The following is a 20,509-nucleotide window of genomic DNA, read 5'->3' as shown; positions in this document are numbered from 1 at the left end:
AGCAGAGGTTCGCACTCCTGAAGGCATGGATGCACTAGAATGGGATCCAGAGATGTCAGCAACTGCTCCAGGGCCTCCTGATAAAGATGAGGAACATTGGAGTAGACTTTACATGTGGTATGCTGGTATACTTGACAGAACTAGCACAATGTATGACATACCACATAGTTGTGATGTAAATCACCAGGATTACTACAGTCGCTGTGCTCTGCATTATGCTGCAGAACAAGGTCATGAAGATGCTGTTTTACTACTTACTGCTGCTGGTATGAGGTCATTGTAATACTTTGTAATTGATTTATGTTACAGTTTAAATGAATTTATCCATCTAGTTAAACCAAGTAAAAAAAATTTCAAGGCATGGCGGCTCTTCTTTCATTAATTGATACTTTTTATTGTAAAAAAAAAAACTGATAGAATTACATTCAGAAAAAAACTCTTTCATCATGTTGTATTACATATAAAAAACTTTCTTTTTATTCTTATTACTCTCTATCTTTGTTTGTCACATCTCATATTTGGAAACTAGAGACTGCTATTCAGTTCTTAATGCTTTTAATGAGCTATGCCTGTTACTTAAATTCCAGAACCAGGGAAATTTTTTGGACTATAGAGTATCTTCTGTTTTACTTTCTTTAGACCAAAACAAGGACAGGGATGTTCTGCCAGCATTGATAAAAGTTATGCATTAAAACTTTCAAATGGAATTAGGGCAACATTTTTTTTCTTTTTTTATTCCAGGCAATCATAGATACTCTTATCATTTCCATCTATATGTGTGAGAAATCTGTGTCATTTATTTATTTTAATAATGAAAGTATCATTTCCCGGATATCTTAGTGCTATATGGAACATTCAAGTAGTGTACAAAATGATACATTTTCTTAATGAATTTAGGCTGCCAGTTTGCAAGCTTGGTTTTAATTTATATTTGCATTATACTCTGTCTATGATTAAACTGATTTAAGTGAAAAACAATGTAATACATTAATTAGGATAGCTCAGTACTTATCAAGTGGAAGAAAAAATCTGAGTACTTGAATCTAGAGACAGGGAGGAGGTATATAGTTAAGAAAATGTTCTATTGAATGAACTATGGTAGAGTAGAAAACCTGTGAGGAGTTAGAGGTTGCTGTCAAGGACAGGGGTGAAATGTGACCCGGAGAGGATAGGAGAGGAAGGGAGTGGCACGAAGAGGACTGGCATGAGTGGATATAGAGCCCTTGAGGCTATGGGTATGAAGGATATGTTGCTGGAAGATTTTCCATCTGCACTGTTCAGGAAAGTAGGAGCTATGGTGGAGATCCCAAATGGCATCAGCCATTGAAGTCAATTACCTTATGTTGCACAGCATTCTTTGCAATTGCGTGCTCAAGTTGGCCTTTGACCACAGTTTTGTGGTTGCTTTAATCTAAGTGGATAGCTTATTTGTGCTAATATCCACGTATAATTCTGTAACGGGAATGGAAGAGGAGTTGATATATCATTTTTTGGGACAGGTCTTATGTTGTAACTGCGACCGTTCCGGTCATGGGGTGGCCATGAACAAAAGTGCGGCGGTACCGAATGGGAGCGGCCCACGAACCAACAAGAGGGACGAACAGGAATTGATGGACACACACAACAACAGATGACTGAGCAAGACACCAAGAACAGCAACACACAAGAAGCAATGGGGTCACGAGCGAAAACCTCACAAAATCAACAACGTCCACTTGGACACAGAAACAAGCAAAGTAAACACGATGCCTGTAAGCGAGATATTTAGAGACTCACACGAATATCAGACTGCCTCACTGAGTGAGGTGCAGGCACTTAAATACATGATAGGTTACATCGCTATTGGCCACTGGGACCACATGCTCCACAGTGGCACCCTCACATTATACTTGGGCCAGGAGTGCACGCAGCCATGGCTTACAGTGCGATGGCTGCAGAGATCTCTAGTGGTAATCAAGGTCCATGCCATCTGGCGCAGATTCGAAACCCGCTGCGCTCAGTACCAGATCCCTCCTCTCTGAAACTTGTGCGTAGGGGTGGAAATGCCCCGGACTGTGCCGTGGTTGGCGGATGGGAGAAGACCTGGGCTCGTCAACTGCCATTGGCAGGGAGGAAGGGACATTTGAGGTGCCCATGATGGCCGACCCAGAGACCAGGGCGGCGGAGGGAGCCACAGATCCACCTGGGGGCTGGGAGGGCCGGTGGCAGGCAAGCAGGGAGGCAGCAACTGGGGCAGTGGCGGCGACTCGAGGACCACGTCTGTACCCGAAGGAGGTAGTGGAGGAGGAGGTGGCAGCGGGAGTCCTGTGGGGTAGGTGGGCGGAGCTGGTTATGATGGCATTTCAACCGCCTTTGCCAATTGTTGTTTAAATGTGCGGACAAGCCTCTCTGCCATGCCATTGGAGGAAGGGTGGAAAGGTGGGCTACGATCATGTTTGATACGGTTGGCCTGACAGAAGTCGTGGAAGGTGGATGCTGTAAATTGGGGGCCATTATCGGAGACCAATGTGTGAGGCAGGCCCTCAATGGCGAGAACCTGGGCCAGGGCCATGAGTGTGGCCTCCATGGTGGTGGACATCGTGTGGACGTCATAAGGGTATTTTGAGTAGGCATCAACGATAAGTAACCACATGGACCCCAAAAACACGCCTGCAAAATTGAGATGGATGCAATCCCAGGTCCTACGAGGCACAGGCCAGGGTACAAATGACTGAAGGGGGCTTGCCTGGTGACGCGCACACACAGTGCACCCGCAGACCAGGCGGTCAATATCGCCATCAATGCCAGGCCAATACACATGCAGGTGAGCCAAAACGTTGATGCGGGACATATCCTAGTGCCCACGGTTTAACAAACTGAGCGCTTGATGCCGCAAATCCGGAGGAATGACTGCTCGATGGGCAACCAACTCCGTGGCCAACAGAAGGACATCATTGACCACGGAGAGCCTGTGGGACAGTTGGCGCCAGGGGCTGAAGTCAGTCTGCATCCGACAAGTAATATAGGAGGGCCACCCATGGACCACGTAGCGTAGAACCTGCTGCAAGATAGGATCTCGGCATGTAGCCTTGGCAATGTAAGCAGACATAAGAGGCAGACCATCCAGTGCATCCCAGCGGGCGGAATCAGTCTGAAAGTAGAGGACCTCCTGTTGGTCATACGCAGGATTGGGACCTGCTGGGAGACATGACAAAGCATCTGTGTTAGCATGGTGGACGGTTGGTTATACCGGATGGTGTAAGCGTAATTCCGTAAAAATAAAGCCCAGCACTGGAGACGTTGAACCATCCGCTTGGGAGTGGGCTCTGAAAGGCGTAACCAAGGGTTTATGGTCTGTCAGGAGGGTGAACTTTACCCCAAAGACATTGGTGTGAAATTCTGGGACGTCAAACACTATCGCCAGGGCCTCCTTTTCAATCTGGGAGTAGTTCTGTTGTGCCTGGGTCAACGTCTTAGATGCATGAATAATGGGCTGTTCTGAGCCATCGGCATTCCGATGCACAAGGATGGTCCCAATGCCGTATGCCAACGCATCAGCCGCCAAACCAAGAGGGAAGGGAGTAAGGCAAGGGGCGGACTTCAGTATTGCCTTTAAACAGAGAAAAGCCTTGTCACAGACAGGAGTCCAATCAAAAGGTACCACTTTGCAATGCATGTGATTGAAGGTTGAGCAATGGAGGCAGCCTGGGGTAAGAACTGTAAGTAATAAGTAACCTTGCCCAAAAAACACCTGGAGTTCAGATAAGTCCTTGGGACGAGGAAGGGCCTCAAAGGCCATGACATTACGACCCAAAGGGCGAATGTCATCTTTGCTAAGACAGTGGCCTAAGTATTCAACTTCTGATTGAAAAAAGCAGCACTTGTCTAGCCAACAGCGTAAGCCTGCAGATTGCAGAGCATGAAATAAGGTGCTGAGGTTTTGCAAATGTTCCTGGCGGTAATGCCCAGTGACCAAGATGTCATCCACATAATTCACACAGGCGGGGATAGGCTGCATAAGCTGCTCCAGGAACTGCTGGAAAATGGTCAGTGCTGCAGAGACACCAAATGGAAGGTGCTTGTACTTGTATAATCCGAAAGGCGTGTTGATGACCAAGATGTTCTGGGAATCGGTATCCAAGGGTGACTGGTGATATGCCTCAGTCAGGTTGATCTTTGAAAAGTACTCTCCCCCAGCAAGCTTGGTGAGAAGGTCTTCCTGTCGGGAATGGGGTAAGTGTCTACGAGGGACTGAGCATTGACAGTAGCACCGAAGTCCCCAAACAGCTGAAATGCCCCACTGGGTTTCCATATGACCACCAATGGTGTCATCCAGGCACTGTATGTCACAGGCTCCAGAACGCCAGCAGCCTGGAGCCGATCAAGTTCCCACTTGACTGCTGGCCGTAAGGCCACGGGAAGGGATCTGGCTCAGAAAAAGTGAGGCTGCATGTCCGGCCAAAGTGTGATGTGCACCTGAAATTGCAAAGCACATTCAAGATCCGTTGCAAACAACGATGCAAAAGCTGAGCACAGATCGTCCAAGTACTGCAAAGAAACAGCCATGGAAATAACCTTAGCTTCATCGGAATTGAAAAGCCAAACAGTTGGAATGCATCCAGGCCAAAAGTATTCGAAGCTGATGGGTAGTCGATGACAAATTGTTACGAGAGGTGTTGAGTGATGAAAGGGACCTTTATTTGTCAATAGTCAGCTGGTTTGAAAGGAGTCTTAGGTATTTGTGGGGAGGATGTTGTAACAAGGACACTCATTCTGCTGGTATCACCTGAAGATGACAGCAAGGCACACTACTGAAATATTGTTTCATCAATGACTGCACACAGATAGGCTACCAAGAATGACACAGACAGTTGATTGACAGGGAAAACTTAAGACCACACATTTCACATGGATGAAATTAAAAATCTCTCATTGTTTTAGCAAAGCCTGCATTGCTTCGCAATTGATGGGAATTGAATATTCATCCTAATCTCCTTCTTCTCCCTCTCTCTGTTGCTCTTCTCCTCCACCCTCCTCCCATTATCCATCTTTCCTTGAATTTGCGTGAATTGAAACAAAACAATTGCAGTAAGATCATGAAATTATTGACATGAGATAAATCGAAATTCATTGTTTTCACGATGATTTCTTGGTGTTCTTAATGCGTTCATTGCAACGCTTGCTGGTGAACAATAGTTTTCATCTTTCTGTCCAGAGAGAAAGTGAATAGTGTAGTGCTAGTGGTTTAGTGACTCTCAAGCACACTACGTATAACTGCTCATGTGAAAAACACAGCAATTCAAGGTTTATTCCACACATTTTCAATGATTGAGCGTACAATTTATTAACCATCATTACAAATTCAAGGCAAACATGAAGCAGCAAATCATTTGGAATTAGTGATATTCTTGGAATCAGAATGCCCTCATCTTTGAACTCTGCCAGGATTATTATTTCTTCAGTTATGTTGTTCATCAGCTTCTTAACAGTGAGTCTTGTTCCATTGCACAGCTTTGGTTGGTTCAGATTGTGTAAAATGATTATCACTGAGCTGACCTTGAGCAGAAAATTGTGCAGTGGCATTCCTTGCAAATTCAATAATTTAGGAATTCAGTTGGATGGTTGATGACTTCATCTGGATCAGTAATGGAATTGATCAAATTAAATGAATATAATTGGCCAGCAATTTGACTTTGAACTTCTATGTTCAAATGGTCTACATCCTTTTTTTCAATGCCAAAATTGCTCGTTCACTCAATCAAACATGGTTTTTCTAATTTGTAGCAATATTCAGGAACAATTTCATGATAAGTTCTTCTTTCAAAGTTGTGAATTGACAAAAAATAGGTGGAAATGAAGTGAGGCCAGTGGAAGCTTCAGCCAGAATTTTCCATTTTCATTGTCTAATAATTGCTGGAAAACACTTCCGTCCACCCATAATTTTGTAACGCAACTCTCATATTCATCATTAACACACAGTAATTGACTTCAAGCAAGTGTTTATTTCATCAGAAGCTGTTGAAATTCAGAAAATTGGTGAAAAATTGCCAGCCAGCAAAATCATTGTACCTCCTGAAAGGTTCAGATTATTTCACAGATCTCACAGTGTTCGATTGAGTGCCCCCAGTGCTCATTTGTGTGTCGTAGTACAGTCACCCCAAATTACTATTTTGCCATTCTGTAGTAATTTTGCCATTGCTGAATTTTTGGCAATGTTGCCTGTTGGTCCATATGTTATTTGCTAATTCAGTGGTAGTTTGAATGCAGAATGAGCTGTTCATCCTAACAATGTGTCATTGATCCCAGATGATGCTACAGCCTGTGGTATTTGACTTTGTGCACATATCAAAGCTAAAATCAGTGAAATTCGGAACGTTTTATCAGTTCCACCAGGTACATCGAGGAAGAAAATTCCTTTGTATGTGTCATTGACTACTGCATCAGCCTGTCATATGCATTTTTCTGCTGCTGATTCAAAAGTAGGACCTATGTTCGCACTGATTGGCTTAAAGCATCTCAATCATATTGCCATTCTCGTTCAGTTTCTAGATTGAATGCATTTTGCATGGGGCGGTTCGGCACTAGCATTGTTAATTCATGCAGCATCTTGCCAGACAGCATCAGGCACAAATCCTCTATAGAAATCAGCATGTCATTGGAGATCTCTTTGCAGAATTCAAGCTTGGGATTCACTATTCTTGTGTGCACTTGATGCAGAATGTCTTCGGGCATATTGTCTTTGTGCTTATTCCACAAATAGAGTGGATTTGATGGAAAACATGTTGAATTGTTGATGGCAAAAAGTGCTTGAATTTGATGCGCAGCAGACAAAGTAACAGCGTCAGTGAGTATATAATCCCAATGAATGTCGTCCTCGAGCAAATGAAAAAACTGACAGGCTTCCCAGTTACTGTGTGCAACTCACCATTCACAAAAATTAACCAATGACAAACATGGGTAAAAACATTCGTCGGTACTTGGATGAACTGTGTAAATGCGGGCTGGCCAATGTGGCCGAGCGGTTCTAGGCGCTTCAGTCTTGAACCGCGCGACTGCAACGGTCACAGGTCTGAATCCTGCCTCAGGCATGGATGTGTGTGATGTCCTTAGGTTAGTTAGGTTTAAGTAGTTCTAAGTTCTAGGGGACAGATGACCTCAGATGTTAAGTCCCATAGTGCTCAGAGCCATTAGAATCATTTTGTGTAAATGCACCCCAGCACATCAGTTGAATATACATTCATGTGTCCAGTAACAGGCTTCCCATGTTTGCATCATTTGAATTTTTTTGGTGTTGCATCCCATGTGAAACATCTTGACATCTCCAAGTAAAGCAGTGTTACTGCAAATGGATGCTTGTCAGCATTGTCACTGATCGTCATTCAGGTCTCTGACTGCATGTGCTGCCGTGAAGTAAACTCTTTGTTCCTCCTCCAGATGCACAGTTAAATGGACAACAGTGTGATAATGTCCATGTATGGAGAATGAAAAGATTCTCCAAACTTCCTCATTGCTGCTGACATAAATTTACATTTAATATTGCAAAACTTCAGAATTGGAATCAGGAGCTGCAATACAAAACCCTGTCACATTGCATCCTTTTGTGATGTACGTGCAAACATATTTGGTGGACTTGACAGAATTTGATTTTCCTTCAAGCACAGTATATGCTCTTTGTCAGTCTTGTGGACTTAGCGATCATGTAGTTGGCCTGTGTTGCCCATATGCCACCCAATATTTCAGTGCCCCAATGGTGTCATTTTTTTCCAAAGAAATCAACACGAACTGAAATCAATTAAATGTTTACAACACACCAATTACCATGAACTGACATCATTTCAGTCTTTGCTATCAATGCACCAAAGATATGATCACCAATGATAACACACTGAAATATCACTTTCAGTTGTATTCTTTTTTGCAAAATATCAGCGTGTGATGTTGAATTTTTTATGTTATGAAAACGTGTGACAGCAGAACTGTCAAACCGACCATAACATTTCTTTCATTTAGATTTTCAAACAAATATACCATCCAAATTTCTGACTTTTTCAGTGGATTTTCCAAAAATTTTCTTTCATAAAAACTTTGCCTTGAAAATTACGAACTCACCGAAAAGAAATCAGTCAAGCCATTCACAAGTATTGATCTTTCATACATGCAATAATTGATTTTTATGTATAGATTGTAATTCTTTTTTAATAGGTTAACTCATTCCATGTGTTAGAACCCTGTTGTTATTGGGAGTCAACTGAACCTCTAATAAAATAAAAATTATAAGGTTGATATTAAGGATCTTACATTCCATGTAGTTTGGTACATGAACATGAGTCAGATTTGTGTTTGTTTTAAATAAATACTTAGTAAATTATGGCAACAGTAAAACTTTTGAAAGATAACCGAACATTGCACTACAATTTCTGAACTGTGATTAACCTTGTCACTTAGAAGAAGGTGTAATTAGATGAATGATGAACACTAACTTCACTTAATGAAGATTTATTCAGCACTTGCACATACAAGAGCGCAGAGCAAACTGCCTCCAGCCAGAACATATACACTATATATACAGTTACAGAACATTCCAGTACATTGATTCTTGACATTTGTGGATACTTCTAGAATGTACTCGAACTGAATATAGAAATTAAAATTTTACAGTTCAGGTAAGTTTTGAACTCGTGACCTTCCTTGCAATAGACTAGTATCATAACCACTACACCACAGTGACTGTGCTACTCAGCTTCTTCTGTAACATTGCTCCCTCCTTAAGAGAACAGAGTCTCGGTGTTACGTCCTCCTAGTCCAGGAACGAGTCATCGGTCCTGCATACTCTGACTCTCAATGACTGAAGTTCGCACTGACGGTGATCTTATTAGAACTTCCTTTGCTGCTACGCTCTTCGTCACCTTTCCGTTTGTTGCCTGTCACTGGAGCTTCGAATTTACCCTGTGTTGCAGGATCCTTATAAGGCTTCATTCGAAGGACGTGGACCATATCTCTGATCTTTTGTCGTCTTGTGCCAGGGTCGAAATCTTCAACTTCGTAAGTGACGTCAGACAACTGTCTTACAACCTTATAAGGTCCAAAGTAGCACCTGACCTTCTCAGAGAAAGCAGAACAGAAGTGAAGATCCAGACGAGGTCACCAGGCTGGTAGACAACAGGGCGGTGGCTCACGTCATACCTTCGGCGATCATTTTCTTGATCCTGCAGTGTGTGGAGTCGAGGTAACTGCTGAGCTTCCTCAGCTCTGGTTAACACCTGGCTGATGTAGTCGTTGTCCACATCATCGGAATGTAACCGAAACACAGTGTCCATCATTGTTGTTGCCTCACGCCCATGAACCAGGAAAAATTGTGTAAATCCTGTGGTGTCTTGTTTGGCGGTGTTGTAGGCAAATGTCATGAAAGGTAGCACCTCATCCCAGTTTCTCTGCTCAACATTGATGAACATTGATAGCATGCCGACCAAGGTCTTATTAAGGCATTCAGTAAGCCCTTTAGTTTGCAGATGGCAGGCAGTCATCATGTAATGAGTGATGTTGCACCGACAGTTTATCTCTGTCACTAGATTCGATTGAAAAACTTTCCCTCGATCCGTAATTAACTACCTTGGGCTCCGTGTCTTAAGACAGTGTCTTCTATGATGAATTTGGCTACCTCGAATGCTTCGGCTGTTTCAACGGCTTTTGTAATGGCGTAGCATGTCAGATAATCAGTGAAAACAATAATCCATCTATTGCCACTAGCATATGTTGGAAATCATCCAAGGAGGTTAATCCCAACACACTGGAATGGCGTTTCGGATGGTGGAATTGGTATGAGTCGGCCAGGTGGTTTCTGAGGAACTGTTTTTCTCCTCTGGCACTCTCGACAGTGCGACACATAGTGATGAAGACTCCTAAATAAACCTGGCCAGAAAAATCTCTTGCGGATTCCATTGTATGTCTTAATAAATCCTAAATTTCCGGCCTCAGATGTGTCATGGAATTTCTGGAGAACATCTAAGCTCATGTATTTAGGAATCACTGGTAGCCACCTCTTTCCAAACGGATCAAAGTTTTTCTTGCAAAGTAATCCATTAACTATCTTAAATTGTCCTTTCACATCCTCTGACCAATTTAAGGCAAGCATAATTTGAGATATCTTGGCGGCCTTCTTCTGCTCAGCAGAGAGATCCTGGAGTGCTGCGAGACAGTCACTATCTTCATCAAAGTCTTGATGGTCTTGCTCAGGGTTTCTTGAGAGACAGTCGGCATCTTTATGGTTTCTTCCACTTTTCTACACTATGGTAACGTCATACTGTTGAAGACGTAGTGACCACCTGGGAAGTCATCCTGTTGGATCCTTAAGACCTGTCTGCCAACAAAGTGAATGATGGTTTGTAACAACTGTGATTGGCCTTCCATAGAGATACTGGCAAAATCTGCACATGGCGCAGATCACAGCAAGACATTCTCTTTCTGTAGTTGAGTAGTTTCTCTCGGCTTTTGTAAGTGTCTTAGAAGCATAGGCTGTAACCTTCTCATATCCATATGAAATTTGCACCAGAACGGCACCGATCCCATACCCACTGGCATCTGTGTGTAGTTTTGTAGGTGCTTTCTCATCATACAGACCAAGTACAGGGTCAGTCGTCAGAGCTTTTCGCAGCACATCGAAAGAATCTTGTTGAGTACCACCCCAGATAAATTTAGCATTGGCTTTTACAACTCTTGGAGTGGCCTGGCTTTGATACAAAAGTCTTTGATAAAACAATGGCAATAAGAACATAATCTGAGGAAGCTTCTCATATCTCTAATACTTTTAGGAATAGGAAATTCCGTTATAGATCTCACCTTTTCTTGGTCTGGCCACACACACCTTCGTTTGACGTAAGGTGTCCAGGTATTTTGATTTCTTTTGCTCCAAAGAGACACTTTCTTGGATTAAGTTTCAGTCCGCCTTGTTGGAGACACTTAAGAATGGCCCTCAGTCATCAAATGTCTTTGAGAACTCTATACTGTCATCTAAATAACAGACACATCATCCACTTCAGGTATTTTAGAATATTATCCATCATCCGTTCAAAAGTTGCTGGTGTATTACACAAACCAAACGGCATTACCTTAAACTCAAACAGGCCCTCAGGGGTGATGAATACAGTTTTCTCACCATCAGCCTCATCTACTTCGATCTGCCAGTATCCCAAGTACATGTCCATGGTTGAGAAAAACTTAGCCCCCTTCAGACAATCTAGTGTATTGTCAATTCGTGGAAGAGGGTAAACGTTCTTTTTAGTTATCTTGTCCTGTAATAAACACAAAAGCGCCAACTGCCATCTTTTGTCCTGATGAGAACCACTGTTGACGACCATGGGCTCTGCGAAGGCTGTATGATGTCATTCTTCATCATTTTCTCTACCTCGTCGTGAATTATTCGACGTTCTGTTGCTGACACACGGTATTCTCTCTAGCTTATTGGTTGATGGTCTCCAGTGCTAATCCAGTGCTTCACCGTCGATTTGTCTTATTTGCCCTTCACCTGTGGATTGAAGCATTCAGATAATTCTTGAGGAATGGCAAGTAGCTTGTTCTGTTGTTCCTTAGTGAGATCTGGTGATAGTCGAGCTAGAAGTTCTTGTCTCATAGTGGTAGCGCTAATTTCACCCACAGACTCGACATGGGAGGTTTCTATGACATTCAGCTGTTCTGCAATTAACAGCTCAGCATTTGCAATGCACATGCATCTCGGAAGGATCTGTGGTTCTCGGCGACAGTTAACTATCCACAATTCACCGAATATGTTCTTAAACGAGACAACAGAGGTTGGGATAACCAAGTTATTCTTCAGTGGTATGCTTCTCTTACATTCCACTACAAGATCCATGGGTTGATGCATGGCATGACACATGACAGTTACCTTTCTTGCGCTGACTTCAGGAATGGTCACTTCATCCAGCACACATAGTCTCCACACACTCGGATGTGCATCTTCCTGTCCACAGTATCTCATCTCGTTTAGCATAATCTTCGAGTGACCACAGTCTATAATTGCCTGAGAAGCTTTCAAAAAGTCCCATCCGAGAATGACGTCATGACTACACTTGTGTAAGATGATGAATTCTAAGGGCTGTGGTTGAGAAAAACTTAGCCCCCTTCAGACAACCTAGTGTATTGTCAATTCGTGGAAGAGGGTAAACGTCCTTTTTAGTTATCTTGTCCTGTAATAAACACAAAAGCGCCAACTGCCATCTTTCGTCCTGATGAGAACCACTGATGACGACCATGGGCTCTGCGAAGGCTGTATGATGTCATTCTTCATCATTTTCTCTCATCATCCACTTCAGGTATTTTAGAATATCATCCATCATCCGTTCAAAAGTTGCTGGTGCGTTACACAAACCAAACGGCATTACCTTAAACTCGTAGAGGCCCTCAGGGGTGATGAATACAGTTTTCTCACCATCAGCCTCATCTACTTCGATCTGCCAGTATCCCAAGTACATGTCCATGGTTGAGAAAAACTTAGCCCCCTTCAGACAACCTAGTACGGCATGGCTGTGTGCTTCATGCAGCTGCCTCGAGTCAAATGAGCATGCTGCTGCCTACATAGCAGATGTGCGTCAGAGATAAGACTGGGCGCGGCAGGAAGTTGAGCGGACAAAAACAGCAATGGCGGACCGGAAGCTCTTTTTCGCCGCGGATCGCGCTTAGTTGAAACTATAGCACGATCCTCCCATTGGCCACCTTCAGCAGAGATGTTTTGTTGTTGACAAATACGGTTTTGTGCAACTGGTGACGGTACTTCGCCTAAATGACTGAATATGATGCTCCAGAGTCCACAAGAGCTTGCGCTGGTCAGCCATCCATGAGGATATCGATATAGTTTTCTATCATTTTTGTAGTGATCAGTGGTGGAGGATGTTTCTCTTCAGTGGCCTCATCTCCAAGGAAGGTCGCACCCTTTATTTTTCCAGGTTGCAGCAGGTAGGTGATCAGCTGGAGCTTCTAAAGGGTGATGGAGACCTTGATCGGCGTGTTGGGGAGTGTCCTCTCCAGCGGCTAGCTTGCGGCAATGGTGACCTACGTCATGCTGCACCCACATCTTCTTGTTCATCTTTGTCGTCCCAGAGTTGGTGTCAGCTAATATTAGTCTGCTGTCTTCCAGCGTGGGTGTCATCAAATATCCACCACCTTATCGACAGTAGTGCACCACATGTCCCGGTCGTCCGCAGTGGTTGTCCTGGGTCCTCCAGACGTCAGTCTTCCTTGATGCCCAAACAGGTTCCACATGCGCATTGTAGGAACATAACTTCACCTGGGTTTCAACTTTTTCGCCATTTTAAAGGGAAGCGAAGGATGAGAGATTGAGTTCAATGTCTGTTCCACTTCCTCCCATATGACCTCTTGAAGCATCTTGGTTTTTTGCTCACCGTGCAATCCAAGTGCCTTCTGAACTTTCTCTCTCACTATCTGATGAAGAACACTTGTGAAATCTGTTGCTTCCTCCATCACAGACATCAATACAATGTTTGGAAGCTGCTCAAACGTAATTCTTTTTTGATGCATTGTCTCGATATACTGGCACCATTTTATGAAGTTATCTGCTGTCGAAACCTCCTTCAGGAGAAGGGCGAGAAGGGCTTGATACATGTTCTCAGCAACACCCTTCATGAGATGTGCAACCTTATCTTTCTCCTCCTTTCGAGGGTCCACTATTTTACAGAGCTCCAAGATGTCTTGAATGTAGGATGCTGTAGTTTCTCCTGGATTCTGTGTCCTGCACTTAAATTTACCTTCAGCCTTGCAATTCTGTCATTGTGTATCGTCAAAATACTTGTGCAGTTCTGCCTGGAATACTTCCCAGCTTGTGAACTTCTTGTTGATCTCATACCATTGCTTGGCAGTGCCCTCCAAGTAGAAAAATACGTTAGCCAAACAGAAGGTGTCATCCCATTTGGCTACACACTCATATACCTTCAGCCACTTGTTTGGATCTTGGCCATCGTCATCAGAGCATCCGGAAGGATGTCTCATGTGGTGGCACACAGTTGCTGTCATCATAATGTCCTCTTCTTCTTCTGTCTCCAATAGATTGCATTCTGTTGAATATGGCTCGAAGGTTTCTCGCCATGTAAATGGCGGCTCTGTCGTGGCCTGATGGGAGCTCCTGTGTCGTCTATAATGTGCACTATCACAAGTTCCAATACCACCAGAATGTCGTGTAGAAGAAGGTGTAATTAGATGAATGACGAACACTGACTTCACTTAATGAAAATTTGTTCAGCACTTGCACATACAAGAGCATGGAGCGAACTGCCTCCTGTCAGAACACATACGGTAGATATACAGCTACAGAACATTCTAGTACAATGATTCTTGACATTTGTGGATACTTCTGGAATGTACTCGAACTGAATACAGAAATTAAAATTTTACAGTTCAGACGAGTTTTGAACTCATGACACTCCATGCAGCAGTCTAGTATCATAACCACTACACCACGGTGATGGTGTACTCAGCTTCTTCTGCAACAATTTGATATTAGAATAGCAAAAGGCGTACAAAACATTACTGGAATAGTAAGATTCACCACAACCATAAATGAACTGAGAGCAAGAAAGAAAGGTTGATCTGAAACCTAGATGATTCTGTAGAACACACGGAATCAGTATATGGAGGAAGGAAGGGGGGTCAAGTCATAAACCCAAATCCTTATTTTGAAATTGACCAGCTTTCTAAATTGAAAAGTTCTCCAGTTTAAATACCTTGGATCACGTTTCAACAGTAAAAATATCATAACAATGGATATAAATGAAAGAATAGCCTCAGGGTCAAGATGTCTGTATTCACTAAGCAACCCACACAAAAGTAAAGCTTTGTCAATCACCACAAAGATGAAGATATACAACACTATCGTCTGCCCCATAGTACTGTATGGTTCAGAAAGCTGGATGCTTACAAAGAATGAAAGAGAAAAACTGAATGTTTTTGAAAGAAAAGTAGTGAGAAAAATCTGGGGTCCTGCGTTGGAGAATGGTGTATGGAAAATTCGAAAGCAGCCCACTATTATCCAGAAATTAAAAAGTAGGAGACTGCAATGGGCTGGACATGTGGCTCAAATGGAAAACAACAGAATCACCAAGAAAGCATTTGAAGGAACTCTCCAGACAACAAGACCATTGGGCCGACCCTGTGCAAGGTGGAAAGATGACATAGAGAAGGACATCAGGAATTTCTGCAGGGTGGCGAGAGGTTGTGAGAGATAAAAGGCGGTGGAAGCAGATCAGTGATGCAGCGCGTGGTCAACAGGGCCTGTGACCACTGAGAAGAGAGAGAGGGTGGGGGGGGGGGGGGGGGGAGGGAGGGGGGGAGAGAGAGAGAGAGAGAGAGAGAGAGAGAGAGAGAGAGAGAGAGAGAGAGAGCATTTGAGATGATACAAATATGTTACAGAATCAGAATGAATTTGTTTTAGATTCTGGCTTACTCCTGTTTCATGTGTGTAATAATCTAATGTATGAATTACATTAAAAAAAACAGGAATAGCATCCATTTGTGATAATTTCATTACTATGACAACATATTTTCAGGATGTCGTGTTGATATTGGAGACAAAGAGAACCGCACTCCTTTACATCTAGCAGCTTCCCGTGGGCACAGTGCTGTAGCAGTCCACCTGCTTGACTCAGGGGCAGAAGTTAATCGCAAAACTAGTGACAGGACATCAGCATTGCACATTGCAGCTTCAAGAGGCTTTACGAACTTTGTACGTGTTTTACTGGAGCATGGAGCAAATGTTGATGCACTTGATGCATCAGATCGCACCCCACTGATGTTAGCAGTGTTACGTCGCCGTGATCAAGTTGTGCGTGTCCTAGTTGAACATGGTGCTAAAGTCAACATTGAAGAAATTCATGGTAAGTATGTCATTAAATTTGTATTCTTTTGAAAGAGTGTTAAATCTAGTGGATTGAATCGATATTGTTGGTTATCAGAAAATATTCATAATAATTGATTTCTATTAACTAGCCCACTGATCATGCAGTTTTTCTGGCCATAATTAATTTGCAGTTTTTTCATAATGTCAATCTAGTGAATTATTGAAACTTCCTTGTTATCAAGTGGTGCAGATTTTACTTGTCTGTGTCTGCAAGAGTTCCATTCCTTTCAATATTTTTTAGAGGAAGTGCATAAGATTACTTAACTCTCAAGACATGGTCACAGACTGTTCTAAAATGTTGTTTATATCCATCATTACCAGCAAATTTTTCCTGTTGACAGTGGCTATTCAGTGACTGAAAATTTTACTGTTTCTCGACATTTAAACTAACTTTTGCATTGAATAAGAAGAGTATTTTTGAAACAAATTCTGATAATTAATTTCAGTGTATATTTTGTAAGCAGGTTCAAGTATCCCTACATGTTCTTCTTCTAATGAATGACAGCAGAATGGCCATGGAAAATAGTCATGTAAATGTAACTAATCTTTTCCCCACAGCTTCACCCACATATGTGTTGGGCAGATACATTGCACACACCTCCTCCTCAACCTCTCTGTGTCCACCTCATCCTCCCTCCTCTGTCTGTGTGTCTCCTCCTCCCCACTCTATCTCTCTCTTCATGTCCTCCTCCTCTCTCTCTCTCTCTCTCTCTATCTCTATCTCTATCTCCTTCACCCCACCATATCATTATTCCCCCTCCCTCTGACCCTATTGTTTTTCCCCTCTCTCTTTTCATCTCTGTCTACCCATCTTCCTTTTCCACCTGTCCACCACTACTTGACATTTTCCACCTGCTTTATCCATCTCCCTTTCCCCGTGTGTGTCTGTCCATTTACTCCTACCCGTTGTTCTGTGCATTCGATTTTTAATAAACCACCTATTCTTCAAAGACTCGAACCCCCCATGTATAAAACAGCTTCAAACATCTGATTGCTTCACAAATGTGTTGAAGTATTACATTTTTGACATTAGGTATGTAAGTGAGGATAAATTTGGGAAAGGTTTGAAATTACACTTAAAAGTTTGTTGGAAGTCACTAAAGTGATCTTATTATGAAACACAGGATAAATATAGTGTTGGTAATTTGCACACTCTGCATTAAGCAAAAGCTAGTTTTTTATGCATTTCGATGATTATGATGTCATATTTCCAGAAGTATGTGTTGTACAATAATGTAATTTTTTAAGTCCATTCAGTGATATTTGTAGATACTGTTTGCGAAATGAGTTGTGAATAGAGTTAGTAGTAAAGAAGTAATAAAAAAAATTTCATGCCAGATTTTGAAGTTTCGCTGCGCATTATTTTAAGCTGAAGCTAGTTTTTCATACATCAAAATGTCTGTGACGTCATATTTCCTAACTGTATTGTATAGTGGTATAATTTTGCAAGTATATTCAGTGGTACATGTGGATACTGCCTGCAAAAATGTGTTTCGGATAGAGATGCTAGTAAAGAAGCAATAAACAAAAAAATCATGTCTGGTGCTAAATTTTTATTGTACAAACAGTAAAAATGTAGTAAGTGATAAACTTTTTTCCTTTCATCATTTTGTGGGAGTGTCAGCAAGGAAAAGTTTCATAAAGGTTTGAAATTATGTTTAAAATTCGTTCGGAGTCGCTAAGTGCTCTCATTCTCAAAAACTGGATGAATAAAAGTCGTGTATTTGTATGCTGTGAGCTATGCTAACTCAAGACACACACACAGTTTCTAACTGTAATACTTGTCTTATTGTGTTAAACTTTTAACATACGATTAAGTCTCTTAATCAGCAGATTGTGACAGCATTTTAAATTCTTAAATTTGGCCAATAATCACACAAAACATTGAAAATCAAATTTTTGTTGCTCCTGTAAGCTGTTAGATTTCAATCTGCAACTGGTTTGGAGTTCCAAGATAGTCCCTCAGTAAATAAATCATTCTGGTTTCACTCACTTCACTAAACAGTCATATATATATATATATATATATATATATATATATATATATATATATATATATATATATATATATATATATATATATATATATTCATTAATGCTAAATAATATTTTTTTTATTTTCTTTAATATTTTCTTTAATTTGATTTTTTTCTTTTGTGAACATGAAATGGTATGGCTAGGAATATCATCAAATACAGGATTATTGATCATTTTTTACATGTGCATTAAAAGCTGATATAATCACGATTCATGACAGAAAGCAAATAAGATGGGCTTACATAATAACTTCAGTATGTTAAATACACCAGTGAATTACACAGTGATTGTTTTAAATATGTATGCAGAATTAATTACAACTGCTGTCTATTTGTCTACTTGTGAGATCAAATCTATCTTTCACAGTGGTCTGAAAGTTCCTTTATGCTGCTCCACCATTTAGTAAAGTGTTACGGAAATCAGGTAAAAGCATGAAAGGATCCTTCAAACTCAAAAAACATTCCATCATTTTACATACATTACCATTTATTACGTATTTTGTAATGAGTAAGTTCCAGTGTTCATATATGAAGTTTGTACAGGGTGATGATTTTTGTTTGGTTTGAGACAATTTTTTTAATTATTCAGACTGTGGTGAAGGTTCACTCAGAATGTACACTACTGGCCATTAAAATTGCTACACCAAGAAGAAATGCAGATGATAAACAGGTATTCATTGGACAAATATATTATACTAGAACAGGCATGTGGTTACATTTTCTTGCAATTTGGGTGCATAGATCATGAGAAATCAGTACCCAGAACAACCACCTCTGGCCGTAATGACGGCCTTGGTATGCCTGGACATTGAGTCAGACAGAGCTTGCAAGGCGTGTACAGGTACAGCTGCCCAGTCAGCTTCAACACGATACCACAGTTCATCAAGAGTAGTGACTGGTGTATTGTGATGAGCCAGCTGCTCAGCCACCATTGACCAGACGTTTTCAATTGGTGAGAGATCTGGAGACTGTGCTGGCCAGGGCAGCAGTCGAACATTTTCTGTATCCAGAAAGGCCCGTACAGGACCTGCAACATGCGGTCGTGCATTATCCTGCTGAAATGTAGGGTTTTGCAGGGATCGAATGAAGGGTAGTCAATGTGAACAAGAGGTGACCGAGATGTGTAACCAATGGCACCCCATACGATCACGCCGGGTGATACGCCAGTATGGCGATGACGAATACACGCTTCCAATGTGCGTTCACCGCGATGTCGCCAAACATGGATGCGACCATCATGATACTGTAAACAGAACCTGGATTCATCTGAAAAAATGACGTTTTGCCATTTGTGCACCCAGGTTCGTCATTGAGTACACCATCGCAGGTGCTCCTGTCTGTGATGCAGCGACAAGGGTAACCGCAGCCATGGTCTCCAAGCTGATAGTCCATGCTGCTGCAAACGTCGTCAAGCTGTTCATTCAGATGGTTGTTGTGTTGCAAACATCCCCATCTGTTGACTCAGGGATCGAGACGTGGCCGCACGATCCGTTACAGCCATGCGGATAAGATGCCGGTCATCCCGACTGCTAGTGATACGAGGCCGTTGGGATCCAGCACGGCATTCCGTATTACCCTCCTGAACCCACCGATTCAATTTTCTGCTAACAGTCATTGGATCTCGACCAGTGCGAGCAGCAATGTCGTGATATGATAAACCGCAATTGCGATAGGCTACAATCCGATCTTTATCAAAGTCGGAAACGTGGTGGTACGTACGCTTTTCTCCTCTTTACACGAGGCCTCACAACAACGTTTCACCAGGCAACACCGGTCAACTGCTGTTTGTGTATGAGAAATTGGTTGGAAACTTTCCTCATGTCAGCACGTTGTAGGTGTTGCCACCACTGCCAACCTTGTGTGAATGCTCTGGAAAGCTAATCATTTGCATATCACAGCATCTTCTTCCTGTCAGTTACATTTCACATCTGTAGCACATCATCTTCGTGGTGTAGCAATTTTAATGGCCAGTAGTGTAGTTTATCATTTTGTTTGAGTGTGTTTCATAGTTAATTTCAATTTTTGTTGCTTGGAAAACAAGGAATTATCAAATCAATGGGAGGGTTTCTTTTCATAAAAGTTCTTTTATTACAAAGGTTTTAACATTGGTATAGATTACATAAGTTGTATAAGTTGTTAGTAGAGTGGAGTGATGTGTAGTGAGTTGTTTCATCTTGAACCCTCACATTGATAAGAGGTGCAGCTTAAAGAATCGACATCCAGCAACCCAGGTGGCAGGAACGTATGAAACAGTTGTGCAACACATGTAAAAATACATGCAACAGCAATAGTTTTCTGGTGGGAAAACAGGATAACAAACAAAATTAATCTGATAGGAGGCAGAGGTATGCATTTTTGTGAAACATATCCTAGCCTAACATAACTGGAATTGTGTGCTCCACCAACCCAGTCACCTCTCAGAGCTGGAAGACTGCACCTTCCCCCTTGATGGTGGGTGGCACTTCCCTCCATGTTGCTCCTGCACCATCTACTTCAGGAGCAACATCCCCCCAACCACCAGGAATGTCTGTCCCCACTTCTAAGCCAGAGAAGTGTACAACTTCTTCAGCTCCTC

The 20,509-nt window shown here is 42.1% G+C and overlaps 1 protein-coding gene across 5 annotated transcripts in view; it reads left to right on the top strand.

Annotated features, from left to right (window-relative positions):
* The window catches only part of LOC126457911 (ankyrin-1-like), a 188,974-nt gene that overhangs the window by 59,504 nt on the left and 108,961 nt on the right, over positions 1-20,509 (top strand). For 3 of the 5 annotated variants that reach the window (XM_050094596.1, XM_050094591.1, XM_050094592.1), the window contains exons 3-4: positions 1-266; positions 15,549-15,875. The exon at positions 1-266 is cut by the window's left edge and continues 319 nt beyond it. In XM_050094596.1, the coding sequence (XP_049950553.1) occupies positions 1-266; positions 15,549-15,875 (593 nt within the window). The remainder of the gene's footprint in view (positions 267-15,548; positions 15,876-20,509) is intronic. The other 2 variants (XM_050094594.1, XM_050094593.1) reach the window with 2 other exon arrangements.

This window comes from Schistocerca serialis, chromosome 2 (genome assembly GCF_023864345.2).
Source record: "Schistocerca serialis cubense isolate TAMUIC-IGC-003099 chromosome 2, iqSchSeri2.2, whole genome shotgun sequence".
Taxonomy (NCBI): Eukaryota; Metazoa; Arthropoda; class Insecta; order Orthoptera; family Acrididae; genus Schistocerca; species Schistocerca serialis.
This window is presented reverse-complemented; position numbering and strand designations above follow the sequence as displayed.